The following is a 27,827-nucleotide window of genomic DNA, read 5'->3' on the forward strand; positions in this document are numbered from 1 at the left end:
GTGTATACAATGTTAATTTAGTATAAAGGCCATATGCTTGTCATCATCAGCTTACACTTGTTTATTAGTTGTCCTGTTGTATCTTGTATGTTTTATCTTTGTCTAACATATGTGAAGAAACCCTTAAGGTTAATCTTGATATTCATGGAAATTATCTTTTAATATTCATGTTCACTTTGTCTCATGACCTTTTTATATTCTCTTTGTATTTTTCCTTGTTCTTGAGAATTGTTGTCTATCTTTCTATTCATATCTCTGATGCCTGTTTCATCTGGGAACTCTTATCAAGGGGTTGCCATAGGAGAGTCTTTAATTATCCTTGTTCTTTCATGCCTCACTCATATACACCATTTCATGCTTTCTTCCCTCATTTCACTACCTCCAATACTCTTCCACTCTATTTCATTATTTTCCATTATCTGAAATTTCATATACATTTCCTTCTTTTGGCAAATTAGTCTTATTTCTTTGTATGCAGGTTTAGAAGCCATAGCAGAACATCTATTCATGAGAATGGGGATGGCGGTGATAAGATCCTTTATTTCTCTTTTGGTTACTACAAATATATTTACATATACAAAAGTGACTTGAGTTTGCTACTCCCTGCCATTGACATCTGTATATACATTAAAAATTATTCAAACTTTTTATTTGAAAGTTAATACTGCGCAATGTATGAAGAAGTCTTTAACGTATAATTTTTTTTTTGTAGATGTATTTGTACTGGACATGAAGGATTTAACTAAAATATTGTTGCTTACAGGTTAACATCCTCTTTTACAACAACTCTAATGTTTTATTTGTGAGATGATATCCTCTACAGGTGGGATTAAAAGATACCAAGCTGGTGTTACAAGCTGGACCTCTCTGTTCAATAAATGTGTTACCACTGCCACTAATCAAATAATTGTAGTATCCATGCAAGGAATCCATTTCTACTTCTGCTGCTGCTGCTGCTGTTCACACAGTGGTGTGTGATGATTAACATCTAAGGAGCTCCTCTTCTTGTAGCAAGAGTAAGTGACAGCTAAGGCAATCAGGATCAGCAAGGCAACAAGGATCCCGACAATGATGCCCACGTGGTCTTGAGGCAGTGCGGGGGTCATGGTAGAGGTCTCTGCCAGAAGTCAACTTTATCAGTTACCCAACAGTCATTACCCACAAGGAAGAGATAAATTGCGAGTATATATATATACAAAAACACATGAAGGCATAATCATGCCCAAAGAAATAGAATAGAAATTTTCTTGTAAAGACATACACATATATACATCCATAGACACACACACACACACACACACACACAGACAGTGAAGTGACCAAGTTCATCTTGCTAAAGGGGAGTGAAATTCTTATTTTCAAAGTAACCAAAACGTAACACTTTGGTATTTGGACAACGTAAACTCTCCTCAGATTGTGTCTGGCAGTTGGGGAATGTAAACCCTCCTTAAATTGTGGGATGATTACAAAAGTAAGCTTTATTACTTAAGGCAGTGGAATCAGAGGAAAAATCTCATGACAATATTGGTCAAGGAATTGAAGGGGTATTACCAAAAGTCTTTTAGACTGAGGAAAAGTCCACACTGAATCTCCTGAAATAATATAGGAAGTTGTTCACGTAGATTAAAGGAATAACACACACACACACACACACACACAAACAGAAAATGATGAAAGTGAAGGGTAAAGAATATTAGAGTGAATTTGGAAGCAGTTAAACAGAGCATGAAGAGTGAGGGAAGATTCATAGACTTGCGGTGACACAAAACAGGAAACTGAGTGAGGTGGTCAAAAGAATAATATACACTGTTCGAGTTAAAGCAATCAAGAAAGAATGTGGGCAAGTTGATGGAAGGTTTAGAGAAGTATTAAGAATACAGGACCTGTGCTTGCTAGTCAAAAGAGAGTTTCTAGAGAAAGTTAGAGGATGCTGCCACAACCAAATGGAGGATTCTAGCTGAAAAATTGGTGACACTAAATCTAAAAATTTTTAATAAAGTATGAGCCCGATAGATGTAAATCACTGAATATTTTTGAGTTAAAAGATGATCATACACCATATAAGAAAAGTGAAAAAAGGGGGGGAGGGAAAGGCATATTAAAAGACTGTTGGAGGCTATGTGACTGCCAGAGGCAACTTCCATGATAAAAGGAAAGGAGAAGAATGGGAAGTTATAACTAAGGTTACATTTGACTTAAAGTCATGAAGCCTGGAAATACTTAGAAAAACTAAAACTCTGGAAGTACTTAGAAAAACTAAAATTCTGGAAGTACTTAGAAAAACTAAAACTCTTAAAGGCATAGCAGAACTTAGATATTCATCAAGTGTCACACATATAAGGAAAACAGGGAGAAAGCAAAGAGTACAGTCAGAAGACAATAAACTGAAGATGCCACATGTGGCAAGAGGATGGAGCAGCCCAACTAGAATTGCCGAGATGGTAGGAGTGTCAGAAGATGGTAATGTCAGACTGAAAGTGGTGTATTTAAATGTTGATGAATTAACAGTTAATGGTAAAGAACTGAAATTCAAAGATTGTATAAAGGGAAACTAAATTTACCAAAGAGATATAGCTCTCACCTGTTCTATCCACAGAGGGTACATGATAGCAATAAAGGAAAGAGAAGGTAAAGGAGGAGGAAGATTAGTCCTCTCAATATGAGAAAGCTTGAAGTTTCAAGAAATAGTGGAAAATGGCCCATTCCTACAATAAATACCGGGAATAGTAACTGTAAAGAAGATGAGCATAATGGTGGTATTATCATATTATTATTCATTTTGCTTTGTCACTGTCTCCCGCGTTTGCGAGGTAGCGCAAGGAAACAGACGAAAGAAATGGCACAATCCACCCCCACACACAATGTACACACACACACGCCCACACACGCAAATATACATACCTATACATCTCAATGTACACATATACATACACACACAGACACATACATATATACCCATGCACACAATTCACACTGTCTGCCCCTATTCATTCCCATTGCCACCTCGCAACACATGGAATACCATCCCCCTCCCCCCTCATGTGTGCGAGGTAGCACTAGGAAAAGACAACAAAGGCCCCATTCGTTCACACTCAGTCTCCAACTGTCACGCAATAATGCCCGAAACCACAGCTCCCTTTCCACATCCAGGCCCCACACAACTTTCCATGGTTTACCCCAGACGCTTCACATGCCCTGATTCAATCCACTGACAGCACGTCAACCCCGATATACCACATCGATCCAATTCACTCTATTCCTTGCCCGCCTTTCACCCTCCTGCATGTTCAGGCCCCGATCACACAAAATCTTTTTCACTCCATCTTTCCAACTCCAATTTGGTCTCCCACTTCTCCTCGTTCCCTCCACCTCCGACACATATATCCTCTTGGACAATCTTTCCTCACTCATTCTCTCCATGTGCCCAAACCATTTTAAAACACCCTCTTCTGCTCTCTCAACCACACTCTTTTTATTTCCACACATCTCTCTTACCCTTACATTACTTACTCGATCAAACCACCTCACACCACACATTGTCCTCAAACATCTCATTTCCAGCACATCCACCCTCCTGCGCACAACTCTATCCATAGCCCACGCCTCGCAACCATACAACGTTGTTGGAACCAATATTCCTTCAAACATACCCATTTTTGCTTTCCGAGATAATGTTCTCGACTTCCACACATTCTTCAAGGCTCCCAGGATTTTCGCCCCCTCCCCCACCCTATGATTCACTTCCGCTTCCATGGTTCCATCCGCTGCCAGATCCACTCCCAGATATCTAAAACACTTTACTTCCTCCAGTTTTTCTCCATTCAAACTTACCTCCCAACTGACGACCCTCAACCCTACCTACCTAATAACCTTGCTCTTATTCACATTTACTCTTAACTTTCTTCTTTCACACACTTTACCAAACTCAGTCACCAGCTTCTGCAGTTTCTCACATGAATCAGCCACCAGTGCTGTATCATCAGTGAACAACAACTGACTCACTTCCCAAGCTCTCTCATCCACAACAGACTTCATACTTGCCCCTCTTTCCAAAACTCTTGCATTCAACTCCCTAACAACCCCATCCATAAACAAATTAAACAACCATGGAGACATCACACACCCCTGCCGCAAACCTACATTCACGGAGGACCAATCACTTTCCTCTCTTCCTGCACGTACACATGCCTTACATCCTCGATAAAAACTTTTCACTGCTTCTAACAACTTGCCTCCCACACCATATATTCTTAATACCTTCCACAGAGCATCTCTATCAACTCTATCATATGCCTTCTCCAGATCCATAAATGCTACATACAAATCCATTTGCTTTTCTAAGTATTTCTCACATACATTCTTCAAAGCAAACACCTGATCCACACATCCTCTACCACTTCTGAAACCACACTGCTCTTCCCCAATCTGATGCTCTGTACATGCCTTCACCCTCTCAATCAATTCCCTCCCATATAATTTACCAGGAATACTCAACAAACTTATACCTCTGTAATTTGAGCACTCACTCTTATCCCCTTTGCCTTTGTACAATGGCACTATGCATGCATTCTGCCAATCATCAGGCACCTCATCATGAGTCATACATACATTAAATAACCTTACCAACCAGTCAACAATACAGTCACCCCCTTTTTTAATAAATTCCACTGCAATACCATCCAAACCTGCTGCCTTGCCGGCTTTCATCTTCCGCAAAGTTTTTACTACCTCTTTGTTTACCAAATCATTTTCCCTAACCCTGTCACTTTGCACACCACCTCGACCAAAACACCCTATATCTGCCACTCTATCATCAAACACATTCAACAAACCTTCAAAATACTCACTCCATCTCCTTCTCACATCACCACTACTTGTTATCACCTCCCCATTTGCGCCCTTCACTGAAGTTCCCATTTGCTCCCTTGTCTTACGCACTTTATTTACCTCCTTCCAGAACATCTTTTTATTCTCCCTAAAATTTAATGATACTCTCTCACCCCAACTCTCATTTGCCCTCTTTTTCACCTCTTGCACCTTTCTCTTGACCTCCTGTCTCTTTCTTTTATACATCTCCCACTCAATTGCATTTTTTCCCTGCAAAAATTGTCCAAATGCCTCTCTCTTCTCTTTCACTAATAATCTTACTTCTTCATCCCACCACTCACTACCCTTTCTAATCAACCCACCTCCCACTCTTCTCATGCCACAAGCATCTTTTGCGCAATCCATCACTGATTCCCTAAATACATCCCATTCCTCCCCCACTCCCCTTACTTCCATTGTTCTCACCTTTTTCCATTCTGTACTCAGTCTCTCCTGGTACTTCCTCACACAAGTCTCCTTCCCAAGCTCACTTACTCTCACCACCCTCTTCACCCCAACATTCACTCTTCTTTTCTGAAAACCCCTACAAATCTTCACCTTCACCTCCACAAGATAATGATCAGACATCCCTCCAGTTGCACCTCTCAGCACATTAACATCCAAAAGTCTCTCTTTCGCGCGCCTGTCAATTAACACGTAATCCAACAACACTCTCTGGCCATCTCTCCTACTTACATACGTATACTTATGTATATCTCGCTTTTTAAACCAGGTATTCCCAATCACCAGTCCTTTTTCAGCACATAAATCTACAAGCTCTTCACCATTTCCATTTACAACACTGAACACCCCATGTATACCAATTATTCCCTCAACTGCCACATTACTCACCTTTGCATTCAAATCACCCATCACTATAACCCGGTCTTGTGCATCAAAACCACTAACACACTCATTCAGCTGCTCCCAAAACACTTGCCTCTCATGATCTTTCTTCTCATGCCCAGGTGCATATGCACCAATAATCACCCATCTCTCTCCATCAACTTTCAGTTTTACCCATATTAATCAAGAATTTACTTTCTTACATTCGATCACATACTCCCACAACTCCTGTTTCAGGAGTAGTGCTACTCCTTCCCTTGCTCTTATTATATAACTTACTATATAACTCTTAAAAGAATTCCAGTGAACCAAAACAAATATATAATAATCACCAAGCACAAATAAAAGAGGAAACTCCTGTGATGAATAGATTACCTTAGTAATACGGAACTAAGGACACAAGTCAGAGGAGCATTTCCAAATGGGTTCAGGTGCACAGCAAAGTGCCACAAGATTCGGTTCTGGGACGATTACTTTTCTTGCCTGACAGTATGAAGAAATCTACCTAAATATGTTTGCAGAAGATGCAGAGGTCATGAGGGAAGTGATAAATGAGGAGGATTACATCAGTTCATAATGAGACTTAAACAACTCCATAGTTAGTACGGAACACAGTTGATGAAATTCAACCAGAGCAAATGTAAGGTAATGGGGAAGAAACAAAGCAAAAGATGGTCTCAATATGATTATTACCTAACAAGAAAAAAGCTTCTGGATTCTGTGTCAGAATGATTTGGATGTAGCCATCATCCCTAACCTGTTGCCAGAGTCCCATAAGTGGAGAACAGTTAAGGAGACAAACTGTCTGCTGGAAAATATCAAGATAGCTTTCAAGTTTATGGATAAGGAAGTATTCAGCATATTATTTATATCTTACATGAGGCCAAAACTAGAATATGCCTCAAGTTGTAATGACATCTAATAGTGAAGGTCCTGTGAAAGGCAACAAAGATGGTTCCAGAATTATGAGGGATAAGCTACTAGGAAATTTACCCATCTTGGAAGAGAGAAGATTGGGGGTGACCTGAGCACAACCTTTAAGTTTTTAAAAGATCAATCAAGTGGATGGTAGACAGTTCTTTGAGAGATGTAGGAATACATGAAATTAAGTAAGAAACATAATCAAGGATGTAAAGAAATACTTTTTTAATATAAGAGTGGTGGATGAATGGAAAAACTGACTAAGGACAAGGTTTATGGAGATAGCATACATAAACATAAAGAGGCTGTATAAAAGTAGTGTTCAAGAGATGGGGTGCCATGAGTGTAAAAGTCCCTCCCTATACAATACAAATAGTTAACTCAATTAATTCAATTAATTCAATTCAATTCAGTTAATTCAATTACAAAGAGACAGACTGGGGAATCTGGATTCTCATGGTGAAAGGATGTCATGGAGATGAATGTTTAGAGCATATATATGTAAATTTCCAACACAAACATGTCATGGAGCACACTATGATGAGAGGGGCTGATACACCATCATTACTAGATCTTATCTTCAGCTGTACCAGCATGGATATTGAGAACATTATCCATGAATACCTTGTTTCCTGCATCTCTCAATCAGTAAACACACATTATTATCACTATCATCATTAGTTACTTCATCACTGTCTCTAATACAAGAAACTATTATGTCATATGATACACAAACAACTCCCTTCAGACTCTACAGGGATGTATTTAGCCTCTTGAAATATTTCACTACTCACTGTTAAACTAAATGGTAATCTTAACCACCTCCACCTTCCAAGTGTTGTCTGAAATGTATTAAGTTAGCTTGACTAATCATATATACACAATGCAAATAACCATTCCTCAGATCAAACTTTGAAAACAATCTAACCTTTAAAAGGTCTGGCCATAAATCATCAATCACTTGGTAATGGATGCCCTTCTCTTTTCAGTCATTAGCCAGTGCTTGTGAATCAAAGCAAATGTTACCTGATTTCTTGCTTCCACACAACTTATAACTTACTCCCATACAAGTTACCCATTGTTGGCTATGACTTTCATTATCTGGAATTCAAAGCTTATTATGAACTTTTTGTTTAACAATGATTGGCATTCTATATGATAATGCTCCTGGATTAGATAATGAATCAAGAGGTAGCTTGACAGCACCAGGTAATTTCCACAGCAATTCTGAAAACTCATGACTATAATTTGGGATCACAATAATATTCTTAAATTCATAGTTATCAGATTCATCTGTTCTGTTGTTCTCACCCAAAATTGGTACAAGATCCTGTTCTATAACAAATAACTCTACATATCTCTTTTTATTCTCACAACTGACAATAACTTATTCACTTTCCCAATCTTTACCAATGGGCTTATCTTAGTAGAATTCTACATGTAAAACACTCTATCATAAGGACTTAACTCCATGTCATGGACTAAATGTTGAGGAACAACATTTACTATTTCGCCACAGTCTACCTGAAACTTCACCTCTGGTTTTGATCGACATTTTCTTGTGAATTGATCCTTCATGTTGCTCTAACTACAGGTGTTACCATATGCTGGGTATTCTTCTTTCTTCCAAACATGTCTGTTGCCACAAACTAAGTGTCCAGGTACAGTCTTCATGTTGGATATCTTGATTTCATTTGTTTTCATGGGTTTCTTCAGAGTCACCTTTGTGACAATCCAATCTTCACCATGAAACACTGCCATCTGCTTCTTTGATGCTTGGTGTGACAGATTTTGTGAGCGACAAGAAAATCATGGTCATCCTCTTTAAGAATTTCTCATGAAGAGAGCCATCTGAGGATCTAATTTGTAATTGATCTCCCATCTCATGATAAATGAATCTACAGATTCTCCTTTTTGTTGCATACACTTTTGAAATCTATATCTGTCAGCCAGTACATATTTTTTGGGCTAAAAGGTGCATCAAAGTTGGCAGGTAGGGGAGAGCAGAATTTTTATATTTATTTTGGGTTTCCTGTCATTGCAGCTGCCAGGGACCCCAAATACTGGTGAAAGGTGATTACATGTCAACTGGGCTATTTCTCTGGATGATTAAATCCATTCCATAATCATAATAATCATATCTGGTATTTCTGACACATTATTTACTTGTGGCATTTTGGACAGCTACAGGGTTGGTTGAATCACCAAAAAATTACACAAGACAGTTTTAAACGTCCCTGGGGATACGGGAGAAAAAATACTTCCCACGCATTCCTCACGTGTCGTAGAAGGCGACTAAAGGGGATGGAAGTGAGGGCTGGAAACCCTCCCCTTGTATTTTAACTTTCTAAAGGGGAAAACAGAAGAAGTAGTCACGTGGGGAGTGCTCATCCTTCTCGAAGGCTCAGATTGGGGTGTCTAAATGTGTGTGGATGTAACCAAGATGAGAGAAAAAAGGAGAGATAGGTAGTATGTTTGAGGAAAGGAACCTTGATGTTTTGGCTCTGAGTGAAACGAAGTTCAAGGGTAAAGGGCAAGAGAGGTTTGGGAATGTTTTGGGAGTAAAGTCAGGGGTTAGTGAGAGGACAAGAGCAAGGGAAGAAGTAGCACTACTCCTGAAACAGGAGTGGTGGGAGTATGTGACAGAAAGTAAGAAAGTAAATTCTAGATTGATATGGGTAAAACTGAAAGTTGATGGAGAGAGATGGGTGATTATTGGTGCATATGCACCTGGGCATGAGAGAAAAAGATAATGAGAGGCAAGTGTTTTGGGAGCAGCTGAGTGAGTGCATTAGTAGTTTTGATGCACGAGACCGGGTTATAGTGATGGGTGATTTGAATGCATAGGTGAGTAATGTGGCAGTTGAGGGAATAATTGGAGTACATGGGGTGTTCAGTGTTGTAAATGGAAATGGTGAAGAGCTTGTAGATTTATGTGCTGAAAAAGGACTGGTGATTGGGAATACCCGGTTTAAAAAGAGAGATATACATAAGTATACACATGTAAGTAGGAGAGATGGCCAGAGAGTGTTACTGGATTACGTGTTAATTGATAGGCGAGGGAAAGAGAGACTTTTGGATGTTAATGTGCTGAGAGGTGCAACTGGAGGGATGTCTGATCATTATCTTGTGGAGGTGAAGGTGAAGATTTGTAGAGGTTTTCAGAAAAGAAGAGAGAATGTTGGGGTGAAAAGAAAGGTGAGAGTAAGTGAGCTTGGGAAGGAGACTTGTGTGAGGAAGTACCAGGAGAGACTGAGTACAGAATGGAAAAAGGTGAGAACTAAGGACGTAAGGGGAGTGGGGAGGAATGGGATGTATTATGGTAATCAGTGATGGTTTGCGCAAAAGATGCTTGTGGCATGTCGGAGGTGGGCAGATCAGAAAGGGTTGTGAATGGTGGGATGAAGAAGTAAGACTATTAGTGAAAGATAGGAGAAAGGCATTTGGACAATTTTTGCAGGGAAATAATGCAAATGAGTGGGAGATGTATAAAAGAAAGAGGCAGGAGGTCAAGAGAAAGGTGCAAGAGGTGAAAAAGAGGGCAAATGAAAGTTAGGGTGAGAGAGTATCATTAAATTTTAGGGAGAATAAAAAATTTAGGAAGAGAGGAAAGTGATTGGTTCTCAGTGAATGTAGGTTTGCGGCAGGGGTGTGTGATGCCTCCATGGTTGTTTAATTTGTTTATGGATGGGGTTGTTAGGGAGGTGAATGCAAGAGTTTTGGAAAGAAGGGCAAGTATGAAGTCTGTTGGGGATGAGAGAGCTTGGGAAGTGAGTCATTTGTTGTTCGCTGATGATACAGCGCTGGTGGCTGATTCATGTGAGAAACTGCAGAAGCTGGTGACTGAGTTTGGTAAAGTGTGTGAAAGAAGAAAGTTAAGAGTAAATGTGAATAAGAGCAAGGTTATTAGGTACAGTAGGGTTGAGGGTCAAGTCAATTGGGAGGTGAGTTTGAATGGAGAAAAACTGGAGGAAGTGAAGTGTTTTAGATATCTGGGAGTGGATCTGGCAGCGGATGGAACCATGGAAGCGGAAGTGGATCATAGGGTGGGGGAGGGGGCGAAAATCCTGGGAGCCTTGAAGAATGTGTGGAAGTCGAGAACATTATCTCGGAAAGCAAAAATGGGTATGTTTGAAGGAATAGTGGTTCCAACAATGTTGTATGGTTGCGAGGCGTGGACTATGGATAGAGTTGTGCGCAGGAGGATGGATGTGCTGGAAATGAGATGTTTGAGGACAATGTGTGGTGTGAGGTGGTTTGATCGAGTAAGTAACGTAAGGGTAAGAGAGATGTGTGGAAATAAAAAGAGCGTGGTTGAGAGAGCAGAAGAGGGTGTTTTGAAATGGTTTGGTCACATGGAGAGAATGAGTGAGGAAAGATTGACCAAGAGGATATATGTGTCGGAGGTGGAGGGAACGAGGAGAAGAGGGAGACCAAATTGGAGGTGGAAAGATGGAGTGAAAAAGATTTTGTGTGATCGGGGCCTGAACATGCAGGAGGGTGAAAGGAGGGCAAGGAATAGAGTGAATTGGAACGATGTGGTATACCGGGGTTGACGTGCTGTCAGTGGATTGAATCAGGGCATGTGAAGCGTCTGGGGTAAACCATGGAAAGCTGTGTAGGTATGTATATTTGCGTTTGTGGACGTATGTATATACATGTGTATGGGGTGGGTTGGGCCATTTCTTTCGTCTGTTTCCTTGCGCTACCTCGCAAACACGGGAGACAGCAAAAAAAAAAAAAAAAAAAAAAAAAAGTTTTGGAAGGAGGTAAATAAAATGCGTAAGACAAGGGAACAAATGGGAACTTCAGTGAAGGGGGATAATGGGGAGGTGATAGCAAGTAGTAGTGATGTGAAAAGGAGATGGAGTGAGTATTTTGAAGGTTTGTTGAATGTGTTTGATGATAAGAGTGGTAGATATAGGGTGTTTTGGTCGAGGTGGTGTGCAAAGTGAGAGGGTTAGGGAAAATGATTTGGTAAAAGAGAAGAGGTAGTAAAAGCTTTGCAGAAGATGAAAGCCAGCAAGGCAGCGGGTTTGGATGGTACTGCAGTGGAATTTATTAAAAAAGGCGGTGACTGTATTTGTGATTGGTTGGTAAGGTTATCTAATGTATGTATGTCTCATGGTGAGGTGCCTGAGGATTTGCGGAATGCTTGCATAGTGCCAATGTACAAAGGCAAAGGGGATAAAAGTGAGTGCTCAAATTACAGAGGTATAAGTTTGTTGAGTATTCCTGGGAAATTATATGGGAGGGTATTGATTGAGAGGGTGAAGGCATGTACAGAGCATCAGATTGGGGAAGAGCAGTGTGGTTTCAGAAGTGGTAGAGGATGTGTGGATCAGGTGTTTGCTTTGAAGAATGTATGTGAGAAATACTTAGAATAGCAAATGGATTTGGATGTAGCATTTATGGATCTGGAGAAGGCATACGATAGAGTTGATAGAGATGCTCTGTGGAAGGTATTAAGAATATATGGAGTGGGAGGCAAGTTGTTAGAGTGAAAAGTTTTTATCAAGGATGTAAGGCATGTGTACGTGTAGGAAGAGAGGAAAGTGATTGGTTCTCAGTGAATGTAGGTTTGTGGCAGGGGTGCGTGATGTCTCCATAGTTGTTTAATTTGTTTATGGATGTTAGGGAGGTGAATGCAAGAGTTTTGGAAAGAGGGGCAAGTATGCAGTCTGTTGTGGATGAGAGAGCTTGGGAAGTGAGTCAGTTGTTGTTCGCTGATGATACAGCGCTGGCGGCTGATTCGTGTGAGAAACTGCAGATGCTGGTGACTGAGTATGGTTTAGTGTGTGAAAGAAGAAAGCTGAGAGAAATGTGGATAAGAGCAAGGTTATTAGGTAAAGTAGGGTTGAGGGACACATCAATTGGGAGGTCAGTTTGAATGGAGAAAAACTGGAAGAAGTGAAGTGTTTTAGATATCTGGGAGTGGATTTGGCAGCAGATGGAACCATGGAAGCAGAAGTGATCCATAGGGTGGGGGAGGGGGCGAAAGTTCTGGGAGCGTTGAAGAATGTGTGGAAGTCAAGAACATTATCTTGGAAAGCAAAAATGGGTATGTTTGAAGGAATAGTGGTTCCAACAGTGTTATATGGTTGCGAGGCGTGGGCTATGGATAGAGTTGTGCGCAGGAGGGTGGATGAGCTGGAAATGAGATGTTTGAGGACAATATGTGGTGTGAGGTGGTTTGATTGAGTAAGTAATGTGAGGGTAAGAGAGATGTGTGGTAATAAAAAGAGTGTGGTTGAGAGAGCAGAAGAGGGTGTGTTGAAATGGTTTGGTCACATGGAAAGAATGAGTGAGGAAAGATTGACCAAGAGGATATATGTGTCAGAGGTGGAGGGAATGAGGAGAAGTGGGAGACCATATTGGAGGTGGAAAGATGGAGTGAAAAAGATTTTGTGTGATCGGGGTCTGAACATGCAGGAGGATGAAAGGCGTGCAAGGAATAGAGTGAATTGAAACAATGTGGTATACCGGGGTCGACGTGCTGTCAATGGATTGAACCAGGGCATGTGAAGCGTCTGTGGTAAACCATGGAAAGTTGTGTGGGGCCTGGATGTGGAAAGGGAGCTGTGGTTTCGGTGCATTATTATATGACAGCTAGAGACTGAGTGTGAACAAATGTGGCGTTTGTTGTCTTTTCCTAGCGCTACCTTGCACACACGAGGGGGGAGGGGGTTGTTATTTCATGTGTGGTGGGGTGGCGATGGGAATGAATAAACGCAGTGTGAATTATGTACATATGTATATGTGTGTGTGTGTATATATATGTATACGTTGAGATGTATAGGTATGTATATTTGCGTGTGTGGACGTGTATGTATATACATGTGTATGTGGGTGGGTTGGGCCATTCTTTCGTCTGTTTCCTTGTGCTACCTTGCTAACGCGGGAGACAGCGACAAAGCAAATTAATAGTTTTAAACAACATATAACTTCTTTATTCAGGACATATCAAATAATTAGGTGAATAGCACACAACAGAACACTAAACCAAATAAATCAAAGAAAAAAGTATCAAGCCTAAAGGGGAAAAAATCAGTAACATTTGACAGAAGTTCACCCATAGCAAAAAATTGTAACTTCTATCATGACTTGGAATTTAAGCTAAATTATTGCTCTAAATGGTACTTATCTAAAAGTAGGTTCGTTGTACCTCAATGAATTTAAAGGAAAAGTATTCATCAATTCATAAAAAGATTATGAAAAGAAAAGCACATAAAAAATACATGTATGCACTACAGCAATCAATCAAGTACGCACTCCCTGCAGTAAAATGCACCACTAATTTTGCACAACTCATTCAGGCATTGCAATCTGCAAATAAATTTCCCATTACCTGTACAAAGTTCATGGGCCCATTCATCACATCCTTCTATCATGCACTTAACCCAGTCCTCTTTATTCCCATTCATCACATCCATCTACCATGCACTTAACCCAGTCCTATTTATCAGCACTGTTGCTAATGTGCTTCCTACACTGATCACTGAATGGTGACCATTCTTCAGCACTAGCAGACACCTCTTTGGCTGCTTTAGCTTTATTACCTTACTGCTGCTTTGCTCCCTTGTTCTTTTTATGCTGCCTCTTTGCTCTTTTTGATGGCATTCTTCTCAGGAGTGACAGTTAATACTGCCAATTTCAATGATTTCCACCCAGCTTTCCTTTTGGTTCCTTTGGCAGGGGCCTTTGGTAATGGTCACACAAGTTCAGGACTAAATTACTGGGAAGGAGATTCAACAATCTGTGGAAAAGTGAATGACAACCTCATCCTACATGAAGTAGAGGTTTTTGGTTCCTCTTCATCGATATGTTAACTGATTCAAGTTGTGGCTGTGTTGTCTATGTGGTTTGAGACGAGTCAGGTGCCTCAGCAATGCAAGATGACAAGAGTGTATTTTCAATAAAATTGTCAGCTTTTGTTGGATCTGGCTGGTCGGTTGTGTTTGCAGGAATAAACTCATAATCTCCAAATATATCCCTATTAAAGGGGCAGACACTGCACTTCTTGAACCAACCTATAATGTTTGCTGGAGTATGGGCCTTTTGCGAGGGCCGTGTTAACCAGGCCAGGTATGTCATGTCATGTCATCCTCTGGCCTGGATGTTTCCTCATCCACGTGGCTTGGGCTGCTTCTAAGTGTCTTGAAAGGCCCATACACTGATCTGTCCAGCAGCTGCATTTTATGGATTAGATCTTATAAATCATCTGGCCTGGCATATATCCATACTAACTATGAACCAAAAGTTTCATATTTGAAAAATTAAAGCAAATTCTAAATAATATATCTACAAAAAATAATGTTGATGAAACAGTTCCATCCATTCAGTCCTAAGACCTAGGCCAAATCTACAGCGGGATTGGCTGAATCAGCTGATGCAACCAAGAGGCCAAGCTGGCCGTCATAGTATTTTGGTCAAAAGCTAGCGCGTGCTAGTTTCTGTCACATCAAAACCATGCTGATCACTGCCTTCATCTCCCTACTTCAAAAATAATGCTTAAATATTACATGAATTCTGAACCTTATGACCACTAGCAAAGTTAACGAAAATGAGCCAAAGTTACATAACGGTCTAAAATAGGTGGATATTAGGAAAAGTGTACTGGGTCTTTGATTCAAATGATTTTTCTTACAAGCAGCTGGATGATGTAATTCAGTTGCCGGGCCTGTTCTCAAATTTGGTCCAATTCTTTTTGCACAGCATCAACTGATTCAACCAAACCCGCTCACCCCTACATTCTGTAACACTAGCTAAATTAGGGTGGTTATCTATCGGTGCTGGGAAATTATATGAATCATCCATCAAATAATTCATCCAACCAAAGTAATGGAACCTTTTCATCATATCTCTTCTTAAACCTAATGCCAAAACAAACATCTTTAAGGCTTGTTCAGTGTTACCTGTTTGGTTTATTTTGCCGGGGACAGAGAGTTGTGAAGCTACCATTTGCACCACATGTGTCGTCAACGCTTGATTTCGTCTCGGATCATTAAAACAGGAACTCGTCATTTAAACAGGAACTCTTGTCATTTCTTTTCCCTAGGTCATTCCATTCTGTGATGGCTGACCATGCTTTCACCGCCGCGACCATGTTTTTGTACTGGTCTGTGAGCCTTGCAGAGGCTTAATATTTCGGAAACAGACCAATATTAGTTTGCTCAATACATTCTCAAAAATGGTCGCTTTTACATTTTGTGGGTGTCAACAAAGAACCTGCTTGCTTACAGAAAACGTTTATGGTAACCTGTGATAAACATAAATATTGTTACACAGACATGTAATTGTTTATTCATAATGTACGGGGAGGGAGTTATAAGCTCGTGAGGCTCTGCCTCTTAAACACCCTGCCGTCATATAACTTCTTGAATTTATGTATGCCGTCTATACTAACCACGTCCTCAGTCAATCTCTTCAACCATCCAAAACTCTTATCCAACAGAATTATTTCTTACATCCTCTTTAACAATCTTCTAACTTAATTTCATGTTATGTCCTCTGGTTCCTCCAACCGTACATCTCCCAAAGTACTGTCCACTTCGTTGATCTCTTTTAAAAACTTAAAGGTTGTGATCAGGTCACTCCTTACTCTTTTCTCTTTCAGAGTGGGTTAATCTAAAGCCTCCAGCCTATCCCCGTAGCTTAGCTCCTTTAGTTTTGATAAATTTGTTTCCCTCCTTTGGACCATGTATTGGAGTTCTCTGTGCTACTTTACGCACGGAGTCAAGTTGTCTCTAGGTCCCTTTGTAAGCTGACGCAATCCTCTTCGCTTTTCACTTCCCTCATGACTTTTGCATCATCTGCAAACATGTCCAGATAGGATTCTATAATTTCTGGCAAGTCATTAATGTAGATCGAGAAGAGAAATGGTCCTGGAAACGAACCCTGTGGCACTTCCCTTGTCACCTCACCCATTTGGAAAAGGCTCCTCTGAAATGCGTCCTTAGTTCCTCCCACTGAGATAATATATCCAACGAGGGAATTTTCCCCTTATTCCTGCTTAGCAATTGGCTTCATAATTGGCCTCTTATGTGTAGGGTCTTTGGTGTGTGTGGGGGGGGGGGGGGGGAACAGGAGGTACATCGTACCCTGACCCAGAGGTCCACTATTGGGGCCGGGAATTTCCTGGGATCTCAGAAAATGCAATCAACAGAACGCTCCATTCCACCCCTCTCTCATCTTCCATACAGTTTTGGCCTTACGGTTCACGGCATAAAACGTAGTGGATAAAAAACAGGATGACTAATGAAGAAGGGAAGGTGGATCATAGGGTGGGGGAGGGGGCGAAAATCCTGGGGGCCTTGAAGAATGTGTGGAAGTCGAGAACATTATCTCGGAAAGCAAAAATGGGTATGTTTGAAGGAATAGTGGTTCCAACAATGTTGTATGGTTGCGAGGCGTGGGCTATGGATAGAGTTGTGCGCAGGAGGATGGATGTGCTGGAAATGAGATGTTTGAGGACAATGTGTGGTGTGAGGTGGTTTGATCGAGTGAGCAACGTAAGGGTAAGAGAGATGTGTGGAAATAAAAAGAGCGTGGTTGAGAGAGCAGAAGAGGGTGTTTTGAAGTGGTTTGGGCATATGGAGAGGATGAGTGAGGAAAGATTGACCAAGAGGATATATGTGTCGGAGGTGGAGGGAACAAGGAGAAGAGGGAGACCAAATTGGAGGTGGAAAGATGGAGTGAAAAAGATTTTGTGTGATCGGGGCCTGAACATGCAGGAGGGTGAAAGGAGGGCAAGGAATAGAGTGAATTGGAGCGATGTGGTATACCGGGGTTGACGTGCTGTCAGTGGATTGAATCAAGGCATATGAAGCGTCTGGGGTAAACCATGGAAAGCTGTGTAGGTATGTATATTTGCGTGTGTGGGCGTATGTATATACATGTGTATGGGGGGGGGGGTGGGCCATTTCTTTCGTCTGTTTCCTTGCGCTACCTCGCAAACGCGGGAGACAGCGACAAAGTATAATAAAAAAAAAAAAAAAAAAATATATATATATATATATATATATATATATATATATATATATATATATATATATATATATATATATATATATATATATATTCCTATGAGTCCACGGGGAAAATGAAACACGAAAAGTTCCGAAGTGCAGTTTCGTGTAATAATCACATCATCAGGGGAGACACAAGAGAGAAATATAAGTCAGTTGATATACATCGAAAAGACGAAGCTAGGACGCCATTTGGTAAACATATGACAATCACATGTTTACCAAATGGCGTCCTAGCTTCGTCTCCTCGATGTATATCAAATGACTTATATTTCTCTCTTGTGTCTCCCCTGATGATATGATTATTACACGAAAGTGCACTTGGGAACTTTTCGTGTTTCATTTTCCCCGTGGACTCATAGGAATATATATATATATATATATATATATATATATATATATATATATATATATATATATATATATATATATATATATATATATATTCTTTTTTTTTTTTTTTTGTCTTTTCAAACTATTCGCCATTTCCCGCGTTAGCGAGGTAGCGCAAGGAAACAGTTGCTGTCCAACTGCTATGGTGTTACCTTTTGGTTTCCCTTACAGTAAAAATTACACTCCCCTTCGGCAATGTTGCACTTTCATACACTAATTTACTGCACCTGTCCACTTCACAAAATTGTCTAGTCAGTCTGTTAAAAACTGGGTATTTCTAAAAGGAGACAGACAAAAGTAAGAAAAGATCTTGATTCACTTAAATTGGCAACACGCCTTCCTTCGATTTTTAACCTCGGAAGCATCAACTCTCAAACACCATTAACTCTGACATACGCTCACAATTACAAGTACACAACATATAGGCAGAGGTATGCTCACACACACACACACACACACACACACACACACACACACACACACACAAACACGTTTACAATTTACTTACCAACTATTGGTTCTGGAGTACCCTGAGGGTTGATTGTGGTCAGGATGGGATATGTGCGCGGTGTGTAGGTGCCTGGAAAAGGAAAAAAGTGGTCCTTGCTGGTAAAATTACACGTGATATAGGAATTTTGATAGGCCACTGTTTAAATCTGGCCATCACAAAACTGAAATGGATTGATAAAAGATGGACTACATTCAATTTCTTTACTAGTGATCAAACTACCTTAATAAAGGTGGACCAATATATGCCGCAAAAAATCTTGCAACACAAATCTATATATGACAACATATATTGATCGGAGTGTATCACTCATCTCTTGGTGCCACCTTTACATAGAATGAAACATGGTTGTGGACGAGTGCGTCTCGCGCCGACACTTTCATACCTCAACTAGCGTGCGGTGATATATAGTAACATAATGTAACCAGACACATTCAGGCTTAGAACTCACCGTTGCACTGAACATTGACAGCCACTGTGTAGTTTGGCGAGGAGGTGAGGAAACTGGGAGCCACCACGGAAACACTGACGCCTTCCGTGCTCGACTCCATGGTCATTGTCATCACCTTGACTTTCATATTGATGTCCACTGTTATCTGAGGAAGTAGCTGGTATTTATGAGGATATATATATATATATATATATATATATATATATATATATATATATATATATATATATATATATATATATATAAACTTTTCACTGCTTCTAACAACTTGCCTCCCACACCATATATTCTTAATACCTTCCACAGAGCATCTCTATCAACTCTATCATATGCCTTCTCCAGATCCATAAATGCTACATACAAATCCATTTGCTTTTCTAAGTATTTCTCACATACATTCTTCAAAGCAAACACCTGATCCACACATCCTCTACCACTTCTGAAACCACACTGCTCTTCCCCAATCTGATGCTCTGTACATGCCTTCACCCTCTCAATCAATACCCTCCCATATAATTTGCCAGGAATACTCAACAAACTTATACCTCTGTAATTTGAGCACTCACTCTTATCCCCTTTGCCTTTGTACAATGGCACTATGCACGCATTCCGCCAATCCTCAGGCACCTCACCATGAGTCATACATACATTAAATAACCTTACCAACCACTCAACAATACAGTCACCCCCTTTTTTAATAAATTCCACTGCAATACCATCCAAACCTGCTGCCTTGCCGGCTTTCATCTTCCGCAAAGCTTTTACTACCTCTTCTCTGTTTACCAACTCATTTTCCCTAACCCTCGCACTTTGCACACCACCTCGACCAAAACACCCTATATCTGCCACTCTATCATCAAACACATTCAACAAACCTTCAAAATACTCACTCCATCTCCTTCTCACATCACCACTACTTGTTATCACCTCCCCATTTGCGCCCTTCACTGAAGTTCCCATTTGCTCCCTTGTCTTACGCACTTTATTTACCTCCTTCCAGAACATCTTTTTATTCTCCCTAAAATTTAATGATACTCTCTCACCCCAACTCTCATTTGCCCTTTTTTTTCACCTCTTGCACCTTTCTCTTGACCTCCTGTCTCTTTCTTTTATACGTCTCCCACTCAATTTCATTTTTTCCCTGCAAAAATCGTCCAAATGCCTCTCTCTTCTCTTTCACTAATACTCTTACTTCTTCATCCCACCACTCACTACCCTTTCTAATCAACCCACCTCCCACTCTTCTCATGCCACAAGCATCTTTTGCGCAATCCATCACTGATTCCCTAAATACATCCCATTCCTCCCCCACTCCCCTTACTTCCATTGTTCTCACCTTTTTCCATTCTGTACTCAGTCTCTCCTGGTACTTCCTCACACAAGTCTCCTTCCCAAGCTCACTTACTCTCACCACCCTCTTCACCCCAACATTCACTCTTCTGTAAGAAATGTGTACGTGTAGGAAGAGAGGAAAGTGATTGGTTCTCAGTGAATGTAGGTTTGCGGCAGGGGTGTGTGATGTCTCCATGGTTGTTTAATTTGTTTATGGATGGGGTTGTTAGGGAGGTGAATGCAAGAGTTTTGGAAAGAGGGGCAAGTATGAAGTCTGTTGGGGATGAGAGAGCTTGGGAAGTGAGTCAGTTGTTGTTCGCTGATGATATAGCGCTGGTGGCTGATTCATGTAAGAAACTGCAGACGCTGGTGACTGAGTTTGGTAAAGTGTGTGAAAGAAGAAAGTTAGAGTAAATGTGAATAAGAGCAAGGTAATTAGGTACAGTAGGGTTGAGGGTCAAGTCAATTGGGAGGTAATGTTTGAATGGAGAAAAACTGGAGGAAGTAAAGTGTTTTAGATATCTGGGAGTGGATCTGGCAGCGGATGGAACCATGGAAGCGGAAGTGGAGCATAGGGTGGGGGAGGGGGCGAAAATCCTGGGAGCCTTGAAGAATGTGTGGAAGTCGAGAACATTATCTCGGAAAGCAAAAATGGGTATGTTTGAAGGAATAGTGGTTCCAACAATGTTGTATGGTTGCGAGGCGTGGGCTATGGATAGAGTTGTGCGCAGGAGGATGGATGTGCTGGAAATGAGATGTTTGAAGACAATGTGTGGTGTAAGGTGGTTTGATCGAGTAAGTAACGTAAGGGTAAGAGAGATGATGTGGAAATAAAAAGAGCGTGGTTGAGAGAGCAGAAGAGGGTGTTTTGAAATGGTTTGGGCACATGGAGAGAATGAGTGAGGAAAGATTGACCAAGAGGATATATGTGTCGGAGGTGGAGGGAACGAGGAGAAGTGGGAGACCAAATTGGAGGTGGAAAGATGGAGTGAAAAAGATTTTGTGTGATCGGGGCCTGAACATGCAGGAGGGTGAAAGGAGGGCAAGGAATGGAGTGAATTGGATCGATGTGGTATATCGGGGTTGACGTGCTGTCAGTGGATTGAATCAAGGCATGTGAAGCGTCTGGGGTAAACCATGGAAAGCTGTGTAGGTATGTATATTTGCGTGTGTGGACGTATGTATATATATGTGTATGGGGATGGGTTGGGCTATTTCTTTCGTCTGTTTTCTTGCGCTACCTCGCAAACGCGGTAGACAGCGGCAAAGCAAAAAAAAAAAAAAAAAAAGAATTTATATATATATATGTATATATATATATATATATATATATATATATATATATATATATATATATATATATATATATATATATATATTGTCCTCAAACATCTCATTTCCAGCACATCCATCCTCCTGCGCACAACTCTATCCATAGCCCACGCCTCGCAACCATACAACATTGTTGGAACCACTATTCCTTCAAACATACCCATTTTTGCTTTCCGAGATAATGTTCTCGACTTCCACACATTTTTCAAGGCTCCCAAAATTTTCGCCCCCTCCCCCACCCTATGATCCACTTCCGCTTCCATGGTTCCATCCGCTGACAGATCCACTCCCAGATATCTAAAACACTTCACTTCCTCCAGTTTTTCTCCATTCAAACTCACCTCCCAATTGACTTGACCCTCAACCCTACTGTACCTAATAACCTTGCTCTTATTCACATTTACTCTTAACTTTCTTCTTCCACACACTTTACCAAACTCAGTCACCAGCTTCTGCAGTTTCTCACATGAATCAGCCACCAGCGCTGTATCATCAGCGAACAACAACTGACTCACTTCCCAAGCTCTCTCATCCCCAACAGACTTCATACTTGCCCCTCTTTCCAGGACTCTTGCATTTACCTCCCTAACAACCCCATCCATAAACAAATTAAACAACCATGGAGACATCACACACCCCTGCCGCAAACCTACATTCACTGAGAACCAATCACTTTCCTCTCTTCCTACACGTACACATGCCTTACATCCTCGATAAAAACTTTTCACTGCTTCTAACAACTTGCCTCCCACACCATATATTCTTAATACCTTCCACAGAGCAATGAGATGTTTGAGGACAATGTGTGGTGTGAGGTGGTTTGATCGAGTAAGTAACGTAAGGGTAAGAGAGATGTGTGGAAATAAAAAGAGCGTGGTTGAGAGAGCAGAAGAGGGTGTTTTGAAATGGTTTGGGCACATGGAGAGAATGAGTGAGGAAAGATTGACCAAGAGGATATATGTGTCGGAGGTGGAGGGAACGAGGAGAAGAGGGAGACCAAATTGGAGGTGGAAAGATGGAGTGAAAAAGATTTTGTGTGATCGGGGCCTGAACATGCAGGAGGGTGAAAGGAGGGCAAGGAATAGAGTGAATTGGAGCGATGTGGTATACAGGGTTTGACGTGCTGTCAGTGGATTGAATCAAGGCATGTGAAGCGTCTGGGGTAAACCATGGAAAGCTGTGTAGGTATGTATATTTGCGTGTGTGGACGTGTGTATGTACATGTGTATGGGGGGGGGGGGGTTGGGCCATTTCTTTCGTCTGTTTCCTTGCGCTACCTCGCAAACGCGGGAGACAGCGACAAAGTATAAAAAAAAAAAAAATATATATATATATATATATATATATATATATATATATATATATATATATATATATATATATATATATATATATATATATATATATATATATATATATATATATCCCTGGGGATTGGGGAGAAAGAATACTTCCCACGCATTCCTCACGTGTCGTAGAAGGCGACTAAAGGGGACGGGAGCGGGGGGCCAGAAACCCTCCCCTCCTTGTATTTTAACTCTCTAAAAGGGGAAACAGAAGAAGGAGTCACGCGAGGAGTGCTCATCCTCCTCGAAGGCTCAGATTGGGGTGTCTAAATGTGTGTGGATGTAACCAAGATGAGAAAAAAGGAGAGATAGGTAGTATGTTTGAGGAAAGGATCCTGGATGTTTTGGCTCTGAGTGAAACGAAGCTAAAGGGTAAAGGGGAAGAGTGGTTTGGGAATGTCTTGGGAGTAAAGTCAGGGGTTAGTGAGAGGACAAGAGCAAGGGAAGGAGTAGCACTACTCCTGAATCAGGAGTTGTGGGAGTATGTGAAAGAGTGTAAGAAAGTAAATTCTAGATTGATATGGATAAAACTGAAAGTTGATGGAGAGAGATGGGTGATTATTGGTGCATATGCACCTGGGCATGAGAAGAAAGATCATGAGAGGCAAGTGTTTTGGGAGCAGCTGAATGAGTGTGTTAGTGGTTTTGATGCACAAGACCGGGTTATAGTGATGGGTGATTTGAATGCAAAGGTGAGTAATGTGGCAGTTGAGGGAATAATTGGTATACATGGGGTGTTCAGTGTTGTAAATGGAAATGGTGAAGAGCTTGTAGATTTATGTGCTGAGAAAGGACTGATGATTGGGAATACCTGGTTTAAAAAGCGAGATATACATAAGTATACTTATGTAAGTAGGAGAGATGGCCAGAGAGCGTTATTGGATTACGTGTTAATTGACAGACGCACGAAAGAGAGACTTTTGGATGTTAATGTGCAGAGAGGTGCAACTGGAGGGATGTCTGATCATTATCTTGTGGAAGCAAAGGTGAAGATTTGTAGGGGTTTTCAGAAAAGAAGCGAGAATGTTGGGGTGAAGAGAGTGGTGAAAGTAAGTGAGCTTGGGAAGGAGACTTGTATGAGGAAGTACCAGGAGAGACTGAGTACAGAATGGAAAAAGGTGAGAACAAAGGAGGTAAGGGGAGTGGGGGAGGAATGGTATGTATTTAGGGAAGCAGTGATGGCTTGAGCAAAAGATGCTTGTAGCATGAGAAGCGTGGGAGGTGGGTTGATTAGAAAAGGTAGTGAGTGGTGGGATGAAGAAGTAAGATTATTGGTGAAAGAGAAGAGAGGGGCATTTGGACGATTTTTGCAGGGAAAAAATGCAAATGAGTGGAAGAGGTATAAAAGAAAGAGGCAGGAGGTCAAGAGAAAGGTGCAAGAGGTGAAAAAGAGGGTAAATGAGAGTTGGGGTGAGAGAGTATCATTAAATATTTAGAGAAAATAAAAAGATGTTTTGGAAGGAGGTAAATAAAGTGCGTAAGACAAGGGAGCAAATGGGAACTTCGGTGAAGGGCGCAAATGGGGAGGTGATAACAAGTAGTGGTGATGTGAGAAGGAGATGGAGTGAGTATTTTGAAGGTTTGTTGAATGTGTTTGATGATAGAGTAGCAGATATAGGGTGTTTTGGTCGAGGTGGTGTGCAAAGTGAGAGGGTTAGGGAAAATGATTTGGTAAATAGAGAAGAGGTAGTAAAAGCTTTACGGAAGATGAAAACCGGCAAGGCAGTGGGTTTGGATGGTATTGCAGTGGAATTTATTAAAAAAGGGGGTGACTTTATTGTTGACTGGTTGGTAAGGTTATTTAATGTATGTATGAATCATGGTGAGGTGCCTGAGGATTGGCGGAATGCTTGCATAGTGCCATTGTACAAAGGCAAAGGGGATAAGAGTGAGTGCCCAAATTACAGAGGTATACGTTTGTTGAGTATTCCTGGTAAATTATATGGGAGGGTATTGATTGAGAAGGTGAAGGCATGTACAGAGCATCAGATTGGGGAAGAGCAGCGTGGTTTCAGAAGTGGTAGAGGATGTGTGGATCAGGAGTTTGCTTTGAAGAATGTATGTGAGAAATACTTAGAAAAAGAAATGGATTTGTATGTAGCATTTATGGATCTGGAGAAGGCATATGATAGAGTTGATAGAGATGCTCTGTGGAAGGTATTAAGAATATATGGTGTGTGAGGCAAGTTGTTAACAGGAAGCAGTGAAAAGTTTTTATCGGGGATGTAAGGCGTGTGTACGTATGGGAAGAGAGGAAAGTGATTGGTTCTCGGTGAATGTGGGTTTGCGGCAGGGGTGTGTGATGTCTCCATGCTTGTTTAATTTGTTTATGGATGGGGTTGTTAGGGAGGTGAATGCAAGAGTTTTGGAAAAAGGGGAAAGCATGAAGTCTGTTGTGGATGAGAGAGCTTGGGAAGTGAGTCAGTTGTTGTTCGCTGATGATACAGAGCTGGTGGCTGATTCATGTAAGAAACTGCAGACGCTGGTGACTGAGTTTGGTAAAGTGTGTGAAAGAAGGAAGTTAGAGTAAATGTGAATAAGAGCAAGGTAATTAGGTACAGTAGGGTTGAGGGTCAAGTCAATTGGGAGGTAATGTTTGAATGGAGAAAAACTGGAGGAAGTAAAGTGTTTTAAATATCTGGGAGTGGATCTGGCAGCGGATGGAACCATGGAAGCGGAAGTGGAGCATAGGGTGGGGGAGGGGGCGAAAATCCTGGGAGCCTTGAAGAATGTGTGGAAGTCGAGAACATTATCTCGGAAAGCAAAAATGGGTATGTTTGAAGGAATAGTGGTTCCAACAATGTTGTATGGTTGCGAGGCGTGGGCTATGGATAGAGTTGTGCGCAGGAGGATGGATGTGCTGGAAATGAGATGTTTGAAGACAATGTGTGGTGTAAGGTGGTTTGATCGAGTAAGTAACGTAAGGGTAAGAGAGATGATGTGGAAATAAAAAGAGCGTGGTTGAGAGAGCAGAAGAGGGTGTTTTGAAATGGTTTGGGCACATGGAGAGAATGAGTGAGGAAAGATTGACCAAGAGGATATATGTGTCGGAGGTGGAGGGAACGAGGAGAAGTGGGAGACCAAATTGGAGGTGGAAAGATGGAGTGAAAAAGATTTTGTGTGATCGGGGCCTGAACATGCAGGAGGGTGAAAGGAGGGCAAGGAATAGAGTGAATTGGAGCGATGTGGTATACCGGGTTGACGTGCTGTCAGTGGATTGAATCAGGGCATGTGAAGCGTCTGGGGTAAACCATGGAAAGCTGTGTAGGTATGTATATTTGCGTGTGTGGACGTATGTATATACATGTGTATGGGGGTGGGTTGAGCCATTTCTTTCGTCTGTTTCCTTGCGCTACCTCGCAAACGCGGGAGACAGCGACAAAGCAAAATATATATATATATATATATATATATATATATATATATATATATATATATATATATATATATATATATATATATATATATATATATATATATATATATATATATATATATATATATATATATATATATATATATATATATATATATATATATATATATATATATATATATATATATATATAGTGAATGTAGGTTTGCGGCAGGGGTGTGTGATGTCTCCATGGTTGTTTAATTTGTTTATGGATGGGGTTGTTAGGAAGGTGAATGCAAGAGTTTTGGAAATAGGGGCAAGTATGCAGTCTGTTGGGGATGAGAGAGCTTGGGAAGTGAGTCAGTTGTTGTTCGCTGATGATACAGCGCTGGTGGCTGATTCATGTGAGAAACTGCAGAAGCTGGTGACTGAGTTTGGTAAAGTGTGTGAAAGAAGAAAGTTAAGAGTAAATGTGAATAAGAGCAAGGTTATTAGGTACAGTAGGATTGAGGGTCAAGTCAATTGGGAAGAGTTGTGCGCAGGAGGGTGGATGTGCTGGAAATGAGATGTTTGAGGACAATATGTGGTGTGAGGTGGTTTGATTGAGTAAGTAATGTAAGCGTAAGAGAGATGCGTGGAAATAAAAAGAGTGTGGTTGAGAGAGCAGAAGAGGGTGTTTTGAAATGGTTTGGGCACAGGGAGAGAATGAGTGTGGAAAGATTGACCAAGAAGAACTTTCCATGGTTTATCCCAGACGCTTCACATGCCCTGGTTCAATCCATTGACAGCACGTCGACCCCGGTATACCACATCGTTCTAATTCACTCTATTCCTTGCACCCTTTTCACCCTCCTGCATGTTTAGGCCCCGATCACACAAAATCTTTTTCACTCCATCTTTCCACCTCCAATCTGGTCTCCCACTTCTCCTCGTTCCCTCCACCTCTGACATATATATCCTCTTGGTCAATCTTTCCTCACTCATTCTCTCCATGTGACCAAACCATTTCAAAACACCCTCTTCTGCTCTCTCAACCACGCTATTTTTATTTCCACACATCTCTCTTACCCTTACATTACTTACTCGATCAAACCACCTCACACCACATATTGTCCTCAAACATCTCATTTCCAGGACATCCACCCTCCTCCGCACAACTCTATCCACAGCCCACGCCTCGCAATCATGCAACATTTTTGGAACCACTCTTCCTTGAAACATACCCATTTTTGCTTTCCGGGATAATGTTCTCGACTTCCAAACATTCTTCAAGGCTCCCAGGATTTTCGCCCCCTCCCCCACCCTATGATTCACTTCCGCTTCCAGGGTTCCATCCGCTGCCAGATCCACTCCCAGATATCTAAAACACTTTACTTCCTCCAGTTTTTCTCCATTCAAACTTACCTCCCAACTGACTTGACCCTCAACCTTACTGTACCTAATAACC

The 27,827-nt window shown here is 41.1% G+C and overlaps 1 protein-coding gene across 1 annotated transcript in view; it reads right to left on the reverse strand.

Annotated features, from left to right (window-relative positions):
• Positions 1-520: 520 nt before the first annotated feature.
• The window catches only part of LOC139752654 (uncharacterized), an 80,267-nt gene continuing 52,960 nt past the window's right edge, over positions 521-27,827 (reverse strand). Inside the window, exons 6-8 of the mRNA XM_071668409.1 lie at positions 19,013-19,157; positions 18,562-18,633; positions 521-1,117 (exon numbers count right to left, since the gene is read on the reverse strand). Coding sequence (XP_071524510.1) covers positions 936-1,117; positions 18,562-18,633; positions 19,013-19,157 — 399 coding nt within the window. The 3' untranslated portion in view covers positions 521-935. The remainder of the gene's footprint in view (positions 1,118-18,561; positions 18,634-19,012; positions 19,158-27,827) is intronic.

This window comes from Panulirus ornatus, chromosome 13 (genome assembly GCF_036320965.1).
Source record: "Panulirus ornatus isolate Po-2019 chromosome 13, ASM3632096v1, whole genome shotgun sequence".
In the NCBI taxonomy this organism is placed as follows: Eukaryota; Metazoa; Arthropoda; class Malacostraca; order Decapoda; family Palinuridae; genus Panulirus; species Panulirus ornatus.